Source organism: Vitis vinifera, chromosome 10 (assembly GCF_030704535.1).
Source record: "Vitis vinifera cultivar Pinot Noir 40024 chromosome 10, ASM3070453v1".
NCBI classification, from domain to species: Eukaryota; Viridiplantae; Streptophyta; class Magnoliopsida; order Vitales; family Vitaceae; genus Vitis; species Vitis vinifera.
In genome coordinates this window covers 14,738,837-14,756,965 of record NC_081814.1, presented here as the reverse complement: position 1 = coordinate 14,756,965, position 18,129 = coordinate 14,738,837, and the positions used below count along the sequence as shown (strand labels likewise).

The 18,129-nt window shown below is 33.5% G+C and overlaps 1 protein-coding gene across 1 annotated transcript; it reads right to left on the bottom strand.

The window, feature by feature from the left end:
• Nucleotides 1-7,609: 7,609 nt before the first annotated feature.
• LOC100262909 (wall-associated receptor kinase 5) lies at nt 7,610-10,677 on the bottom strand. The gene is made up of 3 exons (XM_002265949.4): nt 9,551-10,677; nt 8,976-9,155; nt 7,610-8,905 (listed from the first exon to the last, which is right to left on the bottom strand). Exons 1-3 carry the CDS (start codon nt 10,605-10,607, stop codon nt 7,836-7,838), a joined length of 2,307 nt encoding a protein of 768 aa, XP_002265985.1. The 5' UTR covers nt 10,608-10,677; the 3' UTR covers nt 7,610-7,835.
• Nucleotides 10,678-18,129: the final 7,452 nt, after the last annotated feature.

Below are 18,129 nucleotides of genomic sequence, written 5' to 3'. Positions count from 1 at the left end.
GAAGATACATACCGATCACAATGGCTCAGATATGTTAACGAAGTCCTTACTAAGGGAGAAGCTTGAAGTTTGTTGTTCAATCGTTGGGATGGTGAGTCCCTCCACATAATCGGAAAGAGGGAGATTTGTTGGATTTTTCCTCATGTGGAAAGCCCAAATTAAAAGCCCAAAATTTAAGGCCTCTTAAGCCTTTATATAAAAGGGCTAGAAAAAGAATTTTTTTTTTCTTCTTTTTCTTCCAATTTTTTGCAGCCACCAGAGGTAGAGGTAGGAGAAAAGAGAGAGAAAGGGGAGAACCACCATTTTGAAGTTAAAGAGAAAAATTCAGGTTTTTTCTTCACTACCCAGATTTCATCAAAGGTCCGATCCCACTTCGTCTGTGGGCTGATCGACCTGAAATTTGGAGGAGAGGTTCATGACTCATTGATATTCATTCTAAATGGTGAAGATCAGATTTGGAGATCCGTACGGTCGTTTTTCAGTCCGAGAATAGAGCTTCCATTTTGATGCATTTTCTATCTAGACAGTTTTGATCATAAACTTCATTCAAGATTAATCCGTGGTTCGATTGAGCCGATTTTTAGAGTGCGCATTCGTGACTTATTGATCTTCATTCTGAACGGTCGAGATTGGATTTGGAGTTCTGAAAAGTTATATTTTAATCTGAGAACAATGGTGTGTTTGGTGAGATCTCTCTATTATTTTTATGCAAAGTTGTTGAAATTGCCAATATCAATTTGTCTTGAGATATGGTTGATGTATGCCTCTAGTTTTATATAGAGAGAATTGTGTAACCCATTAATTATATTAATGGAGTTTTAAGTGGCCTAAGGGTTCCGTGGTTTTTACTTCTCATATTGGAGAAGTTTTCCACGCTAAAATTATTGGTGTTCATATACTTGTTGATTGGGTGTCTTCTTGCTACTCTATTTCATTGATTCCTATTAGGTTCTCACAAGAGGGGATAAAACCTAGTTGTGCATTCTTTGTGTTTATCCCATCAATTGTGTAGGATTATCTCCGTATATGAGATGAAAATCGGCTCTAGAAAGAAGGTTTCTAAAGATGTCTTCTTCATCTTCACTTATTCCTTCCCTATTTTTTGAATCAATGAGTCATCTGGGTCAGTTGTTAAAGCATCCTAATCATCCTCGAAAGCCAAAACTTGACAAAAGGAAGATTCAAGTTTAAACATGAGCTAATACAACTAACACAAAAACAAAGGAAACAAAAAATGCTTCCAATGAGTGTGTAATTCCATGATAAACATAAACAATAAAAAACTGCAAGATGAATATTTAGCATAAAATGCAATTTCATCATCAACAATTTTAGGTTGTAAACTTCAATCAGTTAACAAGACAAATATTAGGTTAGATTCAAGAAGTGGACAATGGTATAAACTTTTGATAGTCTATTCCATGTTGCCAAAGAGTTAGTTGTTATTATGATTTTTCTAAGATTGGCTACGTTGCTAAGCTTCAAATTTTAACATATATTCTTTGAAACCTTCACCAAATGTTACAATCATGTATTTGCATATTTTTTTAACGCAATCACATTTTCAAAGTATTCATTAGCCAAATGTCATATGTTATCAGAGGTGTAAGCTCCCCGTCTAGGAGCAATTTGTGTTGCTACAAGATGGCTACATACAACCATAAGTTGGTGACTACTAAGAAAAAAAAAGGAGTAGCAAGCAAATTAATAGGCATCATGAAGGCATGTCTGAGGAATAGATGAGTTCAAAAATCAGTTGGCAGTGACACAAAGGACATATGATTTCAATGAAATTACAACAAAAATTAGCCTAAGGTAGTCAGCCCACCTATATTCAATATATAAGATGTATTAGGTTACACTATTTTCTCAATGAAATGGTTGCTTCTTTAACCAGAGCCACCCTCCCGTTTGCCCAACTTCGCTTTCTTTATTTGAACTATATCTAACAAATTTTTAACTTTTCTATTTTGAGGAAGTGGCCACATCCTAATTGATGCTTTACAATCTAATGATGAGGAGCAAGCACATGATAATTAACTTTATATTTTGAGTACGAAAAGCATTGACCACCTCCAAATGTAGCCATTGATAAAAGAAACCCCTAGAAAATCTTGAAAATAAAGAAATTAGTATCTAGTTATTCTATATGCTATTAGTCTATGATCCCCTTGATTCTAACATGTTGCCAAACACAACAATACATATAATTTTAGACCTAGGTGAGATCAAATGAAAAATAATAATTCTCCCACATGCGCTGGAAGTCCAAAATATGTTATAAGAAATAAAGTATAAATATTATTTAAAAAAAAAAAAGGAAAATAAGGTAAAGGCAAGAGAAGGAAGATAAATAAATCAAAATAATAGAACGTAATCACTTATCTAGTTTTTCAGACATTAGAAAGGAAAATGTCAAATTTTCATAACTAACAATAATTTGAAAACAAATCTACAACAAATAAAACTTATAAATTCCATGCTCAACTTGCTTGAGTTGATATTTTATTCATAGATAGGATAAATTCAAGACTCCTGGTTCAACAATATAAAATGGTCTACGTTCGGCCTGGTCAAAGTTACTAAGAATAGGAATTTAACTATCTATAAAAACTTAGATTTGGAAAAACAATGAAAAGGGAAAAAAAAAAAAAAAGAATTGTTTTAAGCCTAACATGAGCATAAACTAATTGATAAATATATGGTAAGATGTGTTACCTTAATTCTTACTTTCCATCAAGAGCAATGAATTCTAAACCATAGTCCCGTGCCTAAGCAAAGTAACATTTTCACCCTCTATGAGGACTTTACCTTGTCCAATTTGTACCACAAGTAAAAATAGTTGCATTAGAGACAAGCAAAGTGAAAAATGATAAGTCAGAACTGGTCAACAAAAGGTATAATTTCAAATTCAAATTTTACATGAGCATAACATAGGAGAAACAACACAAATGATAAAACAACAAGAAATTTGCAAATAGTTCATAGATAATCTGGAAGCTATTTCAGAACTTAAGACATTAGTTATTAAAGTTTCTCAAGATCAAACTTCATCAACCTTTGAGATGCACAAGTTCTGACCTAGTTAAATCATACAAATGTAAACATTTAGCTAACAAGAAATGAGGAGTAATTCAATGAATTGACTTCTATTATAGAAATACAAACATGGATTCCAATATTAAGACAATAAATATGACAAGGTTCAACTATAAGACTTTCCACAGTCAAAATTTTAAAGAAATAAATAGCCAAAAGAATAATTACAAAGGAAAATTACATCTGTAGGACAAGTCTCTACAAAATTGTCAGACTTCAATAGAATTGGCCCAGATTATTTAATCTTGCCAGTCTTGTTGATCTACCAGATAGAGTTTAGGAGATAATGGGGATAGCTAGAATTCTGACAAATAACCCATCATATCCTCTTTCATTGGTTCTGAATTGATGCACAAATGCTTCCATTTCTCATCAATTTACAGATCCAACCTGGTAGCCCCTTGCACAACACCAACTATTTTAAGTTATGTCTCATCCTCCATGAACATTGTTGTATCATCTTGAGTCAAAAGTTTGAGTTTTGTAAATAAAAAACTTCAGCGAAAAACATAAAATTAATCTTACCTAAGGTGAAACAGAGGAGATGTGGCAAAACTATTTAAGGGTAAATGAGCTAAAACTCTAGAATATGCATACACACATAATGTACCTTGATTTATCATATTATACATTCATATATTTTTGTTTATTTTGTTAGACACATCCAAAATCATCACAATTTCGAAAGAAAGGATGTGAGCATTACAAGCTATTGGGACTTATATTTGATAAATCTACTGCTACTGGAGTGCTTCACCATGCATCTACTCAAGATCCACCTGATCCAGATGATGAGATAGAATTGGACAAACAATTTCTCCATTCAATCACTCATGTTGATCTTGATGCTAATAGCACTAACCATAGTGATCCCATTAATATCTTTGATGGATCAACAAGTCAACATGGAAAACAAACAACAATAACAAGTGTTGAGCACAAAACTAAAAAAGATAATAGATCACGGTAGATGAGTGATGCACTTCAAGCATGGACTGAGGCAACTAAGGCAAAAACAAAAGCTTCTTTAGCTAAGGTGGAAAGATACAAAAAAGCTAAAAATTTAGAGGAAAACAATTTTACTATCAATTTAGATTTCTTTCTCACTATCTGTGTGCATCTCCTTGAAAGGATTGAGCAAATTGATAATGATAATTACATGAAAGCAGTGGAAAAGTTTAAGGATCCAGATTGGAGAGAGATTTTTGTTAATATGTCTATGGATAGAAAGAAAGCTTGGTTAGCAAGACTATAGTTACTTGTGGTTTTTTTGTTTGATTGGATAGGATATACTTGGACTTTATTTCCTTCTTTGGATACACTTGGATTTAATTGGTTGGATGGATTTACTTTGTATGACATATTTGGGATATGTTTGCTTTTATGTTTATATATATATAGTCCTACTTCATGGTTTTGTTTTCAATTATTGGATGTTTACTTTATGCTTTTTAATTCCTATTGTATACTAAATCATTGTCTTTCCTATTATATTGGTTGTTGTTGTTTTTTTATTTATTTAATTTTTATCTTATTTTAGGTTTTATCTTGATATTTGGTTATAATATTATTATTGATTCATTTAATAAAACTATAATATATGATAACATGTGTGGTGATATTATATGCTGGATAAAAAGATAACCCTACATATGGATCATAAATCACATTGTGTTATTAGTTCATCTTCTTCAAGTAGTGACGATTTTGAAGATTTTATAATGCTACTCCATGTATGTGAATATGATGAGTTTTTTTTGCATAAGATGCCTCAAAGGACGTCCATTTTGAGAGGTGAAGATTTTGTGATGGAGCTATTGAATGGCCATGAAAGAACATGTTATGAATAGTTTCAGATGAATAAAACTACTTTTCTTCTTCTTTGTGCCTTTTTGAAAGAAAATGAGTATTTATAAAATTCTTGAGAAGTCATGGTTGAAGAAGCACTTGCTTGTTTCTAATAATTATTGGTCACAATGTGGGAATGAGAGTTATAGCGAATCATTTTCACCATTCACTCGAGATCGTGGATAGACATTTCACTCTAACTTTGAGGGCAATATGCAAGCTTGCAAAGGATTTGATTTGTCATACTAGTTCTCCATTGCCTTCTCATATTGTCAACAACTCAAAATATTATCCATGGTTTCAGGTAAGACTTTATATATATTATAAATTTTTAAATATTGTAAGTGCTTTAAGTTGCAAATCAAAACTAAAGTCATCATGTTTTATTGTCAACATAAATGCATTGGTGCAATTGATGATACACACATAAGTGCATTGTTCCAATTGAAAAACAAGTCAGCTATAGAGGAAGAAAGGTTGTAGTGACTCAAAATGTTGTGTGCATACAATTTGATATGATAGCCACATTTGTTTATGCGGATTGGGAAGACACTACAAATGATTGAAGAGTTTTTCTTGATGCAATTACAAGATCTGAAAACAAATTTCCATGACCTAAAGAAGGGAAATGATAAAACCATTTAAATTACTGCTTTATTAATTAGTTATATAATTCTATGATTATCATTTTGTTTTTGCTATGCTATATTAATAGGTGAATACCACGTGGTTGATTCCGGATACCCATGTACCATTCTTCCTCCATATAGAGGTAAAAGATATCATTTAAAAGATTATCATGGTAGAGGTTGTCAACCAAGGACTTACAAAGAATTATTCAAAAATAGGATTTCCTCACTTAGAAATATAATTGAGCATTGTTTTGGTGTGTTGAAATCACATTTTCGAATTTTAAAAATGATGTCATCTTTTAATCCAAGTAGACAACCATTAATAGTTGTAGCTTGTTGTATTATTCATAATTTCATTCATAAGTGGACTCAAAATGATATCATGTTTAGACAATGGGAAGAAGAAGATTTTGAAGTTGGAGATACTGAAGACACTACAAGTGAAACAAGTCATACAATGAATTTGTCTGATGAAGCAGCAACAACTATGACAACATATCGAGATCATATTTCTCAACAAATGTGAAATGCTTATGTTAATAGTATGTAAACATTGACAGCTAGATGGTTTAATTTATTAATGTTTAGGAGTAAAGAAAATTGCCTCTATTGTAATTCACTTGAACTACTTTATATGCATCTTTATCCTTTTTTTGCTATCTATTTTTAATTCATTATTTATTTATTTTGCCCATAGAAAAAAATTAATTGAAGTACTTCTTTAACTTGTATTAAAAATGAATATTAAAAATATTTTCGATCTTATAGTATTTTTTTTTCACTACAATAAAAAAAATGCTTCATAATAAAAAAAAAATTATTTATCTTTAACTCATACATAATTGTAAATTTATTTTTTCTTTTTTTAATAGACTTAACTTAAATTTAATTTTATATTAATATAGATTAAATTTATTAAAAAAATTTAAAATAAAAATAAGACATTGTTTTTAAAAACAATACAAATTTTTTCACCAAACAAGTTTTTTATTTTTTGTTTTTAAAAACTATTTTAAAAATATTTTGCCAAACACTCTTGTTTTTTAAAAACTTTTTTTTTTGTTCTCTATTTTAAAAACATTTTTTAAAAACAAGTTTTAAAAAACTCCACCAAACGGCCCTGTTCTTTTAAAAGAGATTTTTTCAATACTTCAGAAAGAAAAACCCATAATAACGTTTAACTAGGTTGACAATCATGCTTAAGATAGGAGAGAGAAACAAACATCAAATGACTATTTCGATGGGATTATGAGAGTAGGAGTGGGATAAGGTTCAGACTATGTTGGGTCAACCATCAATTGGGCATCAGTCAAGTCGAAGGCTAAGTTCTTTGGGTTCAAGCTCGTGGTGAAATTACTTAAGAGCCTACCTAAGGTTATGTTTGGTTCCGGAAAAATACTAAAGAAAGAAAAAAAATGTAAAGGAAAATAATTTTTTCATGTTTGGTTGTCCTATGAAAAATATAAAAGAAAATAAAATATTATTAAAACTAATTAAAAACTTATGTATTATATTGATGAGTTAAAATAAATAAAATGAGTTTGAAGTAACAAAAAAAAAAAAACAATTTATCAACTTTTAATCTATTTTTTATTTTCCTTCTACTTTTCCTTTGTATTTTCTTTCTCTTACATTTTCCCTCAAATTTTCTGTGAACCAAACATAGCCTAAAAGTTTTGTGCCACCAAACTGAGTCTACACCTATGTGCCCTTTGGTTACTTAGAGATACAATAAAGGAAAATAATAATAATAATAATAATAAGAAAATTGAAGAAGGGGAAATGTTAGTTACACTATCACTTCTACCATTTTGTTTACCATCCTAATGGCCAGTGGTTATTAAATGAATGGAGACATTTGTATTTAATGTTATTGCTTATTGTGACCATTTCGATTAGCTTATGTGATTTGGAAATTAATCAAATAGGAAGATGGTCGTCCTTAAGTATTTTATATTTAATGGACTTAAATATATTAATGGACACATAGTTGAGTTGATGGAAGGCTCAAGCACATGGGTACAAACTGATTAACACATAATCACCTCTCACTATTGCTTAGTCCATACATAAAATCAAACATCACACTATTTGTTCCAAGCCACACATATTAACCCCACCAAATTTGGAAGTGCAGGTAAAACTAAGGAAATAGCCTGGTGATCAAGGAAAGTCCACACATATACACATTAAAGTTGCTTCCACAAACCTCTTGAATCCCATCTGAAACTTCAAGGTGTTGTTGGTCTGGCATGTTTATTCAACTACCTGCTGCTCCAGGAATATCTTTCTCAATTTTGGGAGTCCTCCTGCTACGTCCTTCATTGTTGGCCTTTTATCCCCAGTCGGTTCCAGGCATCTTTCAGCAATCCTAGCAACAACAAGAATCTCTTCCTTCTGATCTTCATTCAACACTAGAGTATGGTCCACAATTTCAAAAAGATCATTGCTTTTCATTGCTGATGTAAAATGAGAAGCTAAACCTTGTTTGTCTCTGTCTGCACAAATGGCCTTTTCTCCTGTAATAAGTTCCGCAAGAAGCACGCCAAAGGCATATACATCACTTTTACTTGTAAATTGCCATGTTTGGAAGTACTCTGGATCCAAGTAGCCATACGTGCCTTGCAGTACTGATGCGGTTAAATGAGTCTTCTTCGCGGATACTGGCCTTGAAATTCCAAAGTCAGCAACTATAGCCCTGAGGTTTTCATCCAAGAGTATATTGTTAGACTTGATATCCCTGTGAAAGATAGCTGCAGAGCCATATGAGTGCAAATAATCAAGTGCATCGGCAATTTCACTTGCAATTCGCAAGCGGTTTTCCCAAGATAATGTAGATAAATGACCCTTGTCATGGAGATGGTGGGAGAGGGTGCCGTTGGAGACATGTTCATAAACCAGCAAAGGAACTTCAGTCTCTAGACAGCAACCTAACAACTTCACAATGTGGCTATGGTCGATTTGGGTAAGAATAAAAACTTCGTTGACGAATTGATCTACTTGCATTTCATCAACTTTATCAGATTTCTTCACAGCTACAATGCTTCCATCTTGTAACATTCCTTTATATACTGTGCCGAAACCACCCTTTCCAAGGATTCGATTAACATTGAAATTGTCGGTTGCCTTCTCCAATTCTTCTATAATATAGAGCTTCATTTTCTCAACACTTCCTTTGCTTAAGGCCATCATATGTCGCAACAGCCGACCACCATTCTCATCAAAGAACTTCCGTTTGAGAATGTCTTTCTTTCTTTTTTCAAGTCGTTTATACAACCAAAAGGCAATAGCAAGCAAGATTAGAAGACCAACAGCAATTCCGATGCCTGCATAAGTAGTCACAGAAGTAATTAACACAGTTCGTGGAGGGTTGGGAAGGAAGAGAAAGTTTTGTACCTAAAGAAACGACCAAAGGCACAGGGAGTTTTCCTTTGACAGGAATGCAGCCACTTCCGAATTTTGTGGCATCTCCATGGTAGCCGTCTGGGCAAATGCACGAGTAATTGCCAGGAATGTTAACGCAACGGGCAATCTCGTGGCAAATGTTGTTCTTGGGCTCTTTGCACTCATCAACATCTTTTGATCAGCAAAAGTAAAGAATATTAAAAATTTTAGTGGTATGAAATTCATGAACTGAAATAGACAACCACAGTAACAAAGCTGTATACTTCATATATGCCAGGCTACGTACTCTGACCCTTTCTACAGTGCACACCAACTAATGTGACAATTACAAACATTATTGGTTAAAGAAAAAAGTTGTATGAATTCTTCCTTTTGTGACCTCCAGTGAGGCCTACCACATGGAGAAATGGTAAAGAATGACAAAGGTAGCAATTTCCTTGTGAGAAAATGCATAAATATTGTTACTGAGGACAGATAATAAAGCAAAACGATTGAATATGCGAATAAGTTTTAATCTTGGTTACGTTGATGGCGATTTTCCGAAAGCAGGAAATCAAACACAATACCTTCGCAGCCAGTTGGGAGGTAGGGATTCCCCCTGTAGCCTATGAGGCATTTACACTTATATCCCGAGCCTTGGGTTGAGTCGACGCAAGAACTATTGTAGCCACATGCATAGTCTTCTCGTCCCTTTGCTTCATGGCAAGAGATATTTCCTACTGTCCATTCAAGCACAGCTGGGACGACCTCCGAGACTGGGACAATTTTACGGGAGGATGAAATTGTGTAGGAAACAGGAAAGTTGGTTTGGGCAATGAATGCATAGCCACATATGTCCTCTGTCTCACTTTTGAATCCCGTAGTTTGCATAGTATTGAGCTGCATATTAAACGAGGTAAGGTCCTTAGGAAAAGCAGTCTCACAGCAATAAATGCCATAGCATATCGATGACGACTCAGATATGATCTCAGTGTAAGGTCCACGACGATAAGGCAGATTATCTTGATAAGGATTATTAGGATTACCAGGATATCCTTTGGCAGGTAAACTGTCCTGTGCTATACCAGAATATTCTGTACTGGAGAGAGGAAAATTTTTGCCAGACCCAGGACCAGAGCATCCGCTCTTAGGACTGCAGTATCTGAGAGTTTCGCCCTCAAGTGAGGCACATCCAGTTGAGTAGTTTTTACTTGGAGATTGGGTGATAAAAGCAAATACGCCAGAACCTATGGCCACAAACTTATTCTGAGTGTGGGAAAAGCTGAAAGGGAAGACTGACGAATTCATACTAAGACTTTTGTCGGTATTATTAGTATAACAAAATCTGGAAATGCTATGATTGATGAGGACGTAGTCCAGGGAAATATAGGAAACCACGATATCATTAAGTAGAAGAGGATAATGGGGATTGCGGGACACATCACAAGTGATCTCAAACCGTGGGTCGAGATAACAGCGACTACCGATGCCAAATGGGTAAGGAATAGTGATGTTCCCACATGTGTCTTGGCAACCAGACTTGACCATAGATTCTGCTGAACCCTTTTGTGGAAACAGGAAGATGATAATGATGATGACGAGATGAACTGCTATCACTTGGAGACGAATGGTTTTCCTCGCCATGTCTATCCTGTGATTGATTAAGCTATTGAAGTCGCCGGGCTATTAGTAAGTAGTCTCGAGTCAACAACAGTGATCCATCCAGCGGACTTTAATCTTCTTTTTTAAAAGCAAAGGTATGAAGGGCCATAAGGAAATCCATAAGCCACCTCATACCGCTATTTTGTTTATACAAAAGTTGAAATGATCATTAGATGATGCTTTTGAATATCAAATAACTCAGTGGAGGATCCACCTTGCACTTAAACCCTAGGCACAAAGTATAGGTTGGATTATAATATGGGAAAGTGAACTAAGTGTGGGAAGTTAGAAGTTGATTTGGCTGAATTAGAATATATTTTTTTGAATGGTAAATTTAGGGTCCATATGTTGAGTGTGTGTGTGTGTTTTTTTAAATAAAAAACTATTTTTAAAGAAATTGTTTTCCCAAATAATTTTTGTTCAATAGATAAAAGTTAATTTCAAAAGCTTTTAAAAACCAAAAGAAAATATAGAGAAGTAAAAAATAATAAAAGAGTTTCATACTTGTTTTTAAATTTATTTTTCAATTGAAGAAAAAAATGGTTCTTTTTTAGTAGTTTGCAAAGTAAGGGTGTTTGGTAAGTTGTTTTAAAAAATACTTTTTAAAAATAAAAAACCAAACATTTGTTTAGATTGGGTTTTCAAATTGGTTTTTGAATTTTAAATTATTTTTAAAAATTAAGAAATTTTATCGTATACAATATCATTTGATTTAAAATCTATTTTTATATTAAAAAAATTAACATTTATATATATATATATATATATATATATATATAGAGAGAGAGAGAGAGAGAGAGAGAGAGAGAGAGAATACAGTAGAATCCCAAAGCCTCGAAATGATGCGTCAAGAGTCAAAGATGGGTGCATTGTGTATAAGGATAGGTCACTTTGTAACGAGTTTAGTTTAACTTTACTCATCGTGAATGAATTGATTTTTAGATAAGATATATAGGTAAGCCATTGATCTTAATGCTTGTTTTATAGTTTTTGCTTTGAGGTTGGTGATCATAAAAGTACATGTGACATAATTAAATCTATAACCATGGAGAGTGGAGAAAGGTTGAGGATGAGTATAACAAATACCATAAAGCTTATGACAGTTATACACATTATTTGAAAAAATTCTTTAAAATAGTTATCAAATAATGGTTTTCAAAGGCAATTTATGATATTTTAAAAAATAAATATTGTTTAAGAATTTAAAATATTTTTAATTTATTTTTTGTGTTTTTAAATTTCTTTTGAAGGTAACTTTTATTTGTAGTAATTCATTTTTTATCACTTTTCATATTTGTATACTTATTTTCTATAACAATCCAAAAAAGTGAAAATAATTAAAATATATTATTAAAAAATCAATTTAATTATTTGAGAATAAATTCTTGAAAAACTGTATTTTGTTGAAACATTATCAAATCCATTTTTAATTCTAAAAAACAGTTTTCTGTATCATAAGAATAATATTAATGAAAATAATTAAAATATATTATAGAAATTATTAATTGTTTGAGAATAAGTTCTCAAAAAAATTGTTTTTTGTCAAACCTATTTTCTGAAAAACAGTTTTCTGAATTATAAGAATATATAAAACTAGTTTTAAAAACACTTCCCAAAGAGGAGAGATGATGCTAAGATGCTTTGCTGGAAATACTAAGGTGAGATAATGTTGATGAGATGATGAACTGCTAGTACTTGCAGAGACATTCTTTCCACCTCAATTAGGTTATGTGATAGATTAAGCTCTGAAGTTGCAGACTCGTTATTAAGGAGCTTCAAGGCAATAAGTCCCCTAAAACCAGAAGCTGGACCCATCAAGCAGATGCGTGTCAAAAGCAAGTGTAGGGCCAGAAGAAAATCATTCCTCTAACAGCTTGCTCCTCATGCTCAAAAATCCATATGGTGGTGATGGGATCATAATAATTCAATTGAAGATCTGCCCTCCGCGAAGGACATGTTTGCTTTCCAAACTTTCATATTGTTGGGCGATACATTGTAATCACACATGCTTGATTATGAGGCCCTAGATGTTCTATTTGTCTCAAAATCTTGGATACACTTTCAGGTGGTTTAGTGCCCTCTCCATTTTAAGCCAAACTTTTTTCTTTTTTAGATATTTTATCTTAATACAAATAGTTCGAAGTTTTAACTTTAATTTGCCTAAAATCTGAAGATTGTATTATACTTTTCTGATCATTCTATTTAAATCCTTTTAAACTTTAGAAGATGAAAAAAACAGAAAAAAACAGAAGTTATAAATCTACCTTCATTAGAATAAGATCATCTATGGGGATTTTCTTTGTAGATAAATATTCAAGTCACTGTAAGGTGAGCCAATCTACTTTCAAAGTAGGACTTGCCTTTCTTAAAGAAAATTGCTCCTTTATGCTTTCTCCCAGGCTGTCTTTCATCTTCATTAATGAAGTCATCAACTTTCATCTTCATTAATAAAGTCATCAACGTGAGGCAAATAAGGGTGAAGGGAAGGAAGGGCTTACCTTTCTTAAAGCAAAGTCCTGCTTTATGGTTTCTCCCTGGCTCGCATGTCTTTTATCTTTGTTAAAGTTGTCCTCCTGAGACAATTCTACTTTTTTGGGCAACGGGAGGGTAGGACATACCTTTCTTAAAGTAAAGTCCTTACCACTACTTTGGAGGCTTTCAAGAAAAGAGGTCTCACTGATTTACTTATTTGTTTCTTTATATAAAATAAATTTTAAGTAGATTAATTAATTATACGATTCAAGAGCATAAGTCTCCAAAAAGTAGAAGTTAGGTTCAACAAGCATGTGATAATCGTCTTGGATGTCAATTCATCGAAGGCAAGTGTAGGGCCCCAGGGCCATGATGAAAATTATTGATCTAAATTAAAGGATAGCTCTTTTACCCAAAAGCCCGGGTGATAGGACATCACAGAACGGTTTGAAGATCATAATAATTCAAATAGGATCAACCCCTCCACTTAGGACATTTCCACTCTCCAAATTTTGATTATTCTGAACCTACATTATAATAACTCATACTTGATGCTAAGCCTTCGTAACAATAATTTAGTTTGCAAACATCTTCATCGGTGTCCCTGGGGTTTATGGCTTTTAAGGATGTAGGTCTCTTACAAACACTCAGGAAAAAAAAAGAACAAAAACAAAAAAACCCTACATGGGTAGAAGAATGATTACTCTCCAACTCCTTTTAAAAAAGATGATGGGGCTAGGCTTTTAATAAAAGAGAAGATGCCTTGAGATAATCACATAATATGTGTCACTCAATCATTATGATAAGTACATATGAGAAAACTTCATTGGCTATTATGCCTTTATTAAGTGGGTGTTTGGAAACCAACTTAAAACTTTAAAATGACTTAATAAGTTAATCGAATTTAAGTCATTAAGTAAAATAAAATAACTTAATAATATAATGTAAAAAAAAAAAACTTTAAGTAATAAGTAAAAATAATCAATTTATTTTTAAGTTCATATTTTTATTTTACCTTTTTACCTCTATTTGTTCTAGTTACTTATACAATCTCTTTTACTGTTCCATAACTTCTATTGCTACTCGACCTCAATTGTTGCTTCAACTTCAATGCTACCATCTTCAAATTGATGAATGGTAGTTTTTCATTAATTATTTCATTCATTCATGTATAGAGTATATATAGAGGGTAATCACCATTCTAAGAATGGGAAAGAATGATACAAGGAATGAATGATATAAGGAAAGAACAACTAATATCCTAATATCTCAACATTCCTAATATCTCAACACTCCCCCTCAAGTTGGTGCATAGATGTCACACATGCCCAACTTGTCTAAAAATTTTGAGAACACTCGACTTGAGACTGCAACTTTGGTGAGGATATCGGCCAATTGATCTTCTGATCAAATCTTAGGCAATCCACAATCTTATCATCCAACTTCTCCTTAATGAAAAATCTGTCCACCTCGACATGCTTTGTACGATCATGTTGTACTGGATTATGAGCAATATCACATGTGGCTTTATTGTCACAAAACAATCGAATTGGTTGCCTAAATAGGTAACCTAAATCTTGTAAGAGGAGTCTTAGCCATAATGCCTCACAAAGTCCTAGAGCCATGCCCCTAAATTACGCTTCTGCACTTGAACGAGTGACGACATTCTGCTTCTTACTTTTCCATGTCACAAGATTACCACCTACAAAGGTAAAGTAACCAGATGTAGATCATCTATCATCCATTGCACCGGCCTAATCAGCATCAGTATATACTTCTATACTCTGATGATCAACATTTTTAGTGAACAAAATTCCCTTCTTAAGAGCATTCTTCAAATACCTCAAAATACGCATGACTGCATTCATATGTTGCTCTCCAGGATTATGCATGTATTGACTTACTACACTCAATGCATAAGCAAGATCTGGTCTTGTATGAGCTAAGTACATTAATCTCTCCACAAGTCTTTGGTATCTTCCCTTATCGGTTGATACTTGATTAGGCTTAACACACAATTTCAGACCTTCTTCTATTGGTGTATCAATAGGTTGACATCCCGACATTCCAGTCTCCTATAAAAGATCTAAGGCATACTTTCTTTGAGATAGAAAAATTCCTTCACTTGATCGAGAAACTTCAATCCTAAGAAAGTATTTCAGAGGACCTAGATCTTTCATTTCAAATTCTCTAGATAGATAATTTTGCAGAGCTTTTCTTTTTTCAGGATCATTTCCTGTAACTATTATGTCATCCACATATACGATGAGTGTCGTAATCTTACCATGTTGCTTTTTCAGAAACAAAGTGTAATCTAAATTACTTTGACGATAGCCAAAAACTCTCATTGACTTTGTGAACCTTCCAAACCATGCTCTCGGGGATTGCTTCAACCCATACAACGACTTCTTCAATTTGCACACTTTCTGACATTGCTTTTCTGACACCATGCATCCTGGTGGAAGATCCATATATACTTCTTCAGATAACTCACCATGCAGAAAGGCATTTTTCACATCGAATTGTTGTAATGGCCAATCCAGGTTTGCAGTTAAAGACAATAATACTCGAACTGTGTTGATCTTAGCTACAAGTGCTAATGTCTCTGTGTAGTCAATTCCATAAGTTTGAGTGTATCCTTTGCTACCAGTCTTACTTTAAATCGTTCAATACTACCATCTGCCTTATACTTCACAGTATAGATCCAATGACACCCAATTGGCTTCTTTCTTGGTGGACATTCTACGAATTCCCATATTTCATTCTTCTGCAATGATTTCATCTCTTCATTCATGGCTGCTTTTCACCTTGGATCGGCTAAGGCTTCCTACACATTGTTAGGAATAGCTACAGTAGATAATTGATTTACAAATGACTTATTTGATTTAGACAAACGATGGTTAGACACATAGTTGCTCATGGGATATTTGACTTTGGTAGACAATTCAGGTTCATATGTGGATTTAGGAATACCTCTATTATGACGGTGTGGTAATTGTTTCATGAATGGATCAGGTTCCAGATTAAGAACACCCTTAACAGACGACGATTGGTTTGGTATTTCAGTGAAGACATCTTCGGACCCAAATTGTTTAGATAGTGGTGATGGTTCAATTATACTGTCTCTTCCTTCTTCTATCACTTCTTCAATTTCTGGGTGGTCATTACTACTTGGTTCCAAAGTTGTACCACTCATATCTAACTCATCCGCTTCCTGGTTCACTAGTTCAAATTGTCCAGATTCATCATCCTCAGAGATATGATAATTATAATCAAGAGTCTAAATTTCCTTTTAGTACTCTCTCTAAAGTTTAGACTCAAATGAAAAATACATTGAATCTTCATGAAACACCACATCCATTATAATAAACATTCGTCGAGTTGGAGGATGGTAACATCGATATTTTTTTTTATGCAATACATATCCAATAAACACACATTGCAATGCACGGGAAGTTAACTTGGTGCGTTGGTGTTTGTGTAGATGCACAAATTCCATGCAACCAAAAACATGAGGAGGTAGATTTGGGACAGTTGGGGCAACTGTGGCATTAGTAAGAGCTTGGAGAGGTGTTTGGAAGTTAATTGAGCTGGAAGGTACCCGATTGATCAAGTATGCGGCAGATGTGATTGCTTCTCCCCAATAAGATATCGGTATTTTTGCTTCTATCAACGAAGCACGAACAACCTCTAACAAGTGTCGATTTTTCCGTTCAGCAACTCCATTTTGCTGGGGTGTATTGGAACAAGTAGTCTGATGAATGATGCCATGTCCTTCCAAATACTTTTGAAGATCAGAACTCTGATAATCTCCACCATTATCACTACATAGAACCTGAACCTTTGCATTGTACTAAGTTTCAATCATTTTATGAAAATTTTGAAACAACGAGTTCACTTCATCTTTGGTCTTCATCAAGCATAACCATGTCATTCTAGTACAATCATCAATAAAAATAACAAACCAACGCGAACCATTCAAAGTTGGGACTTTGGATAGACCCCAAACATCAGAATGTATAACCATAAAAGGAAACTGACTTTTATTCAAAATTAATGGAAATGAAGCACGATGGATTTTAGCCAATTCACAAATATCACAACAGAAACCAGAAATATCACTATTTACAAACAAACTAGGAAACAATTTTTTTAAATAACCAAAGGAAGCATGTCCTAAACATCGATGCCACAACCAAATTTCAGACTTTTTCTTCTCCCCCTAAGATCCATCTGCCATCAAGGCTTGTCGCAACTTATTTGAATCCTTTGACTGCAAGTCCAAATAATAGAGTTTTCCCCGTTTAATACCACAACTAATCGTTTGTCTTGTTTGGATGTCCTTAAAAGCACAAAATTAAGACCAAAAAATGATAATACAAGATAAAGCTACAGTGATTTAAGAAACTGACAAAAGATTGTAATCTAAAGTTGGAACAACTAAAACATAATCCAAATTCAAAGTATCAATAAGAGTTAAGGATCTTTCCCCAATAATTGGGTTTGTGTTACCATTGGTTGTGGAAACAATTTTTTGTGAGGAAGGTCTAAAGGGTGAGACCTGTCTAAAATCAAAAGTCATATGGTTTGTAGCACCATAATCAATTATCCATGCACTATTAATAACAGGTGTAGAAGTATTTAAAAACTTACCCCCATAATCTGTAGCGGCTACTAATGCAGAGGCTTTCTCAACAACATTAGCCTATGTTTTTATTTCAGCAATAACTACAGTTGAGGTTTTCTTAGAATCTTTTTTCCGTTGATCACGATTATGATCCCACCAGTTTGGATATCCCACAATTTCAAAGCAACGACTCTTGGTATGACCAATCTTATTGTAGTGAGTGCATTTGAAGGTTGACTTATCAATATTAGGGTTTGTCTTAGGATGGTTGGTCTTGGATTGGTCTTGCCAATTCTGGGTTGATCGTTGTCGGACTACCATAGTTGAGGTGTCAGGGTTGTCAGATTCTGCTTTCATACTAGCATGACGTACTACCTCTCGTTGAATCAGTGCATAACATTCTTC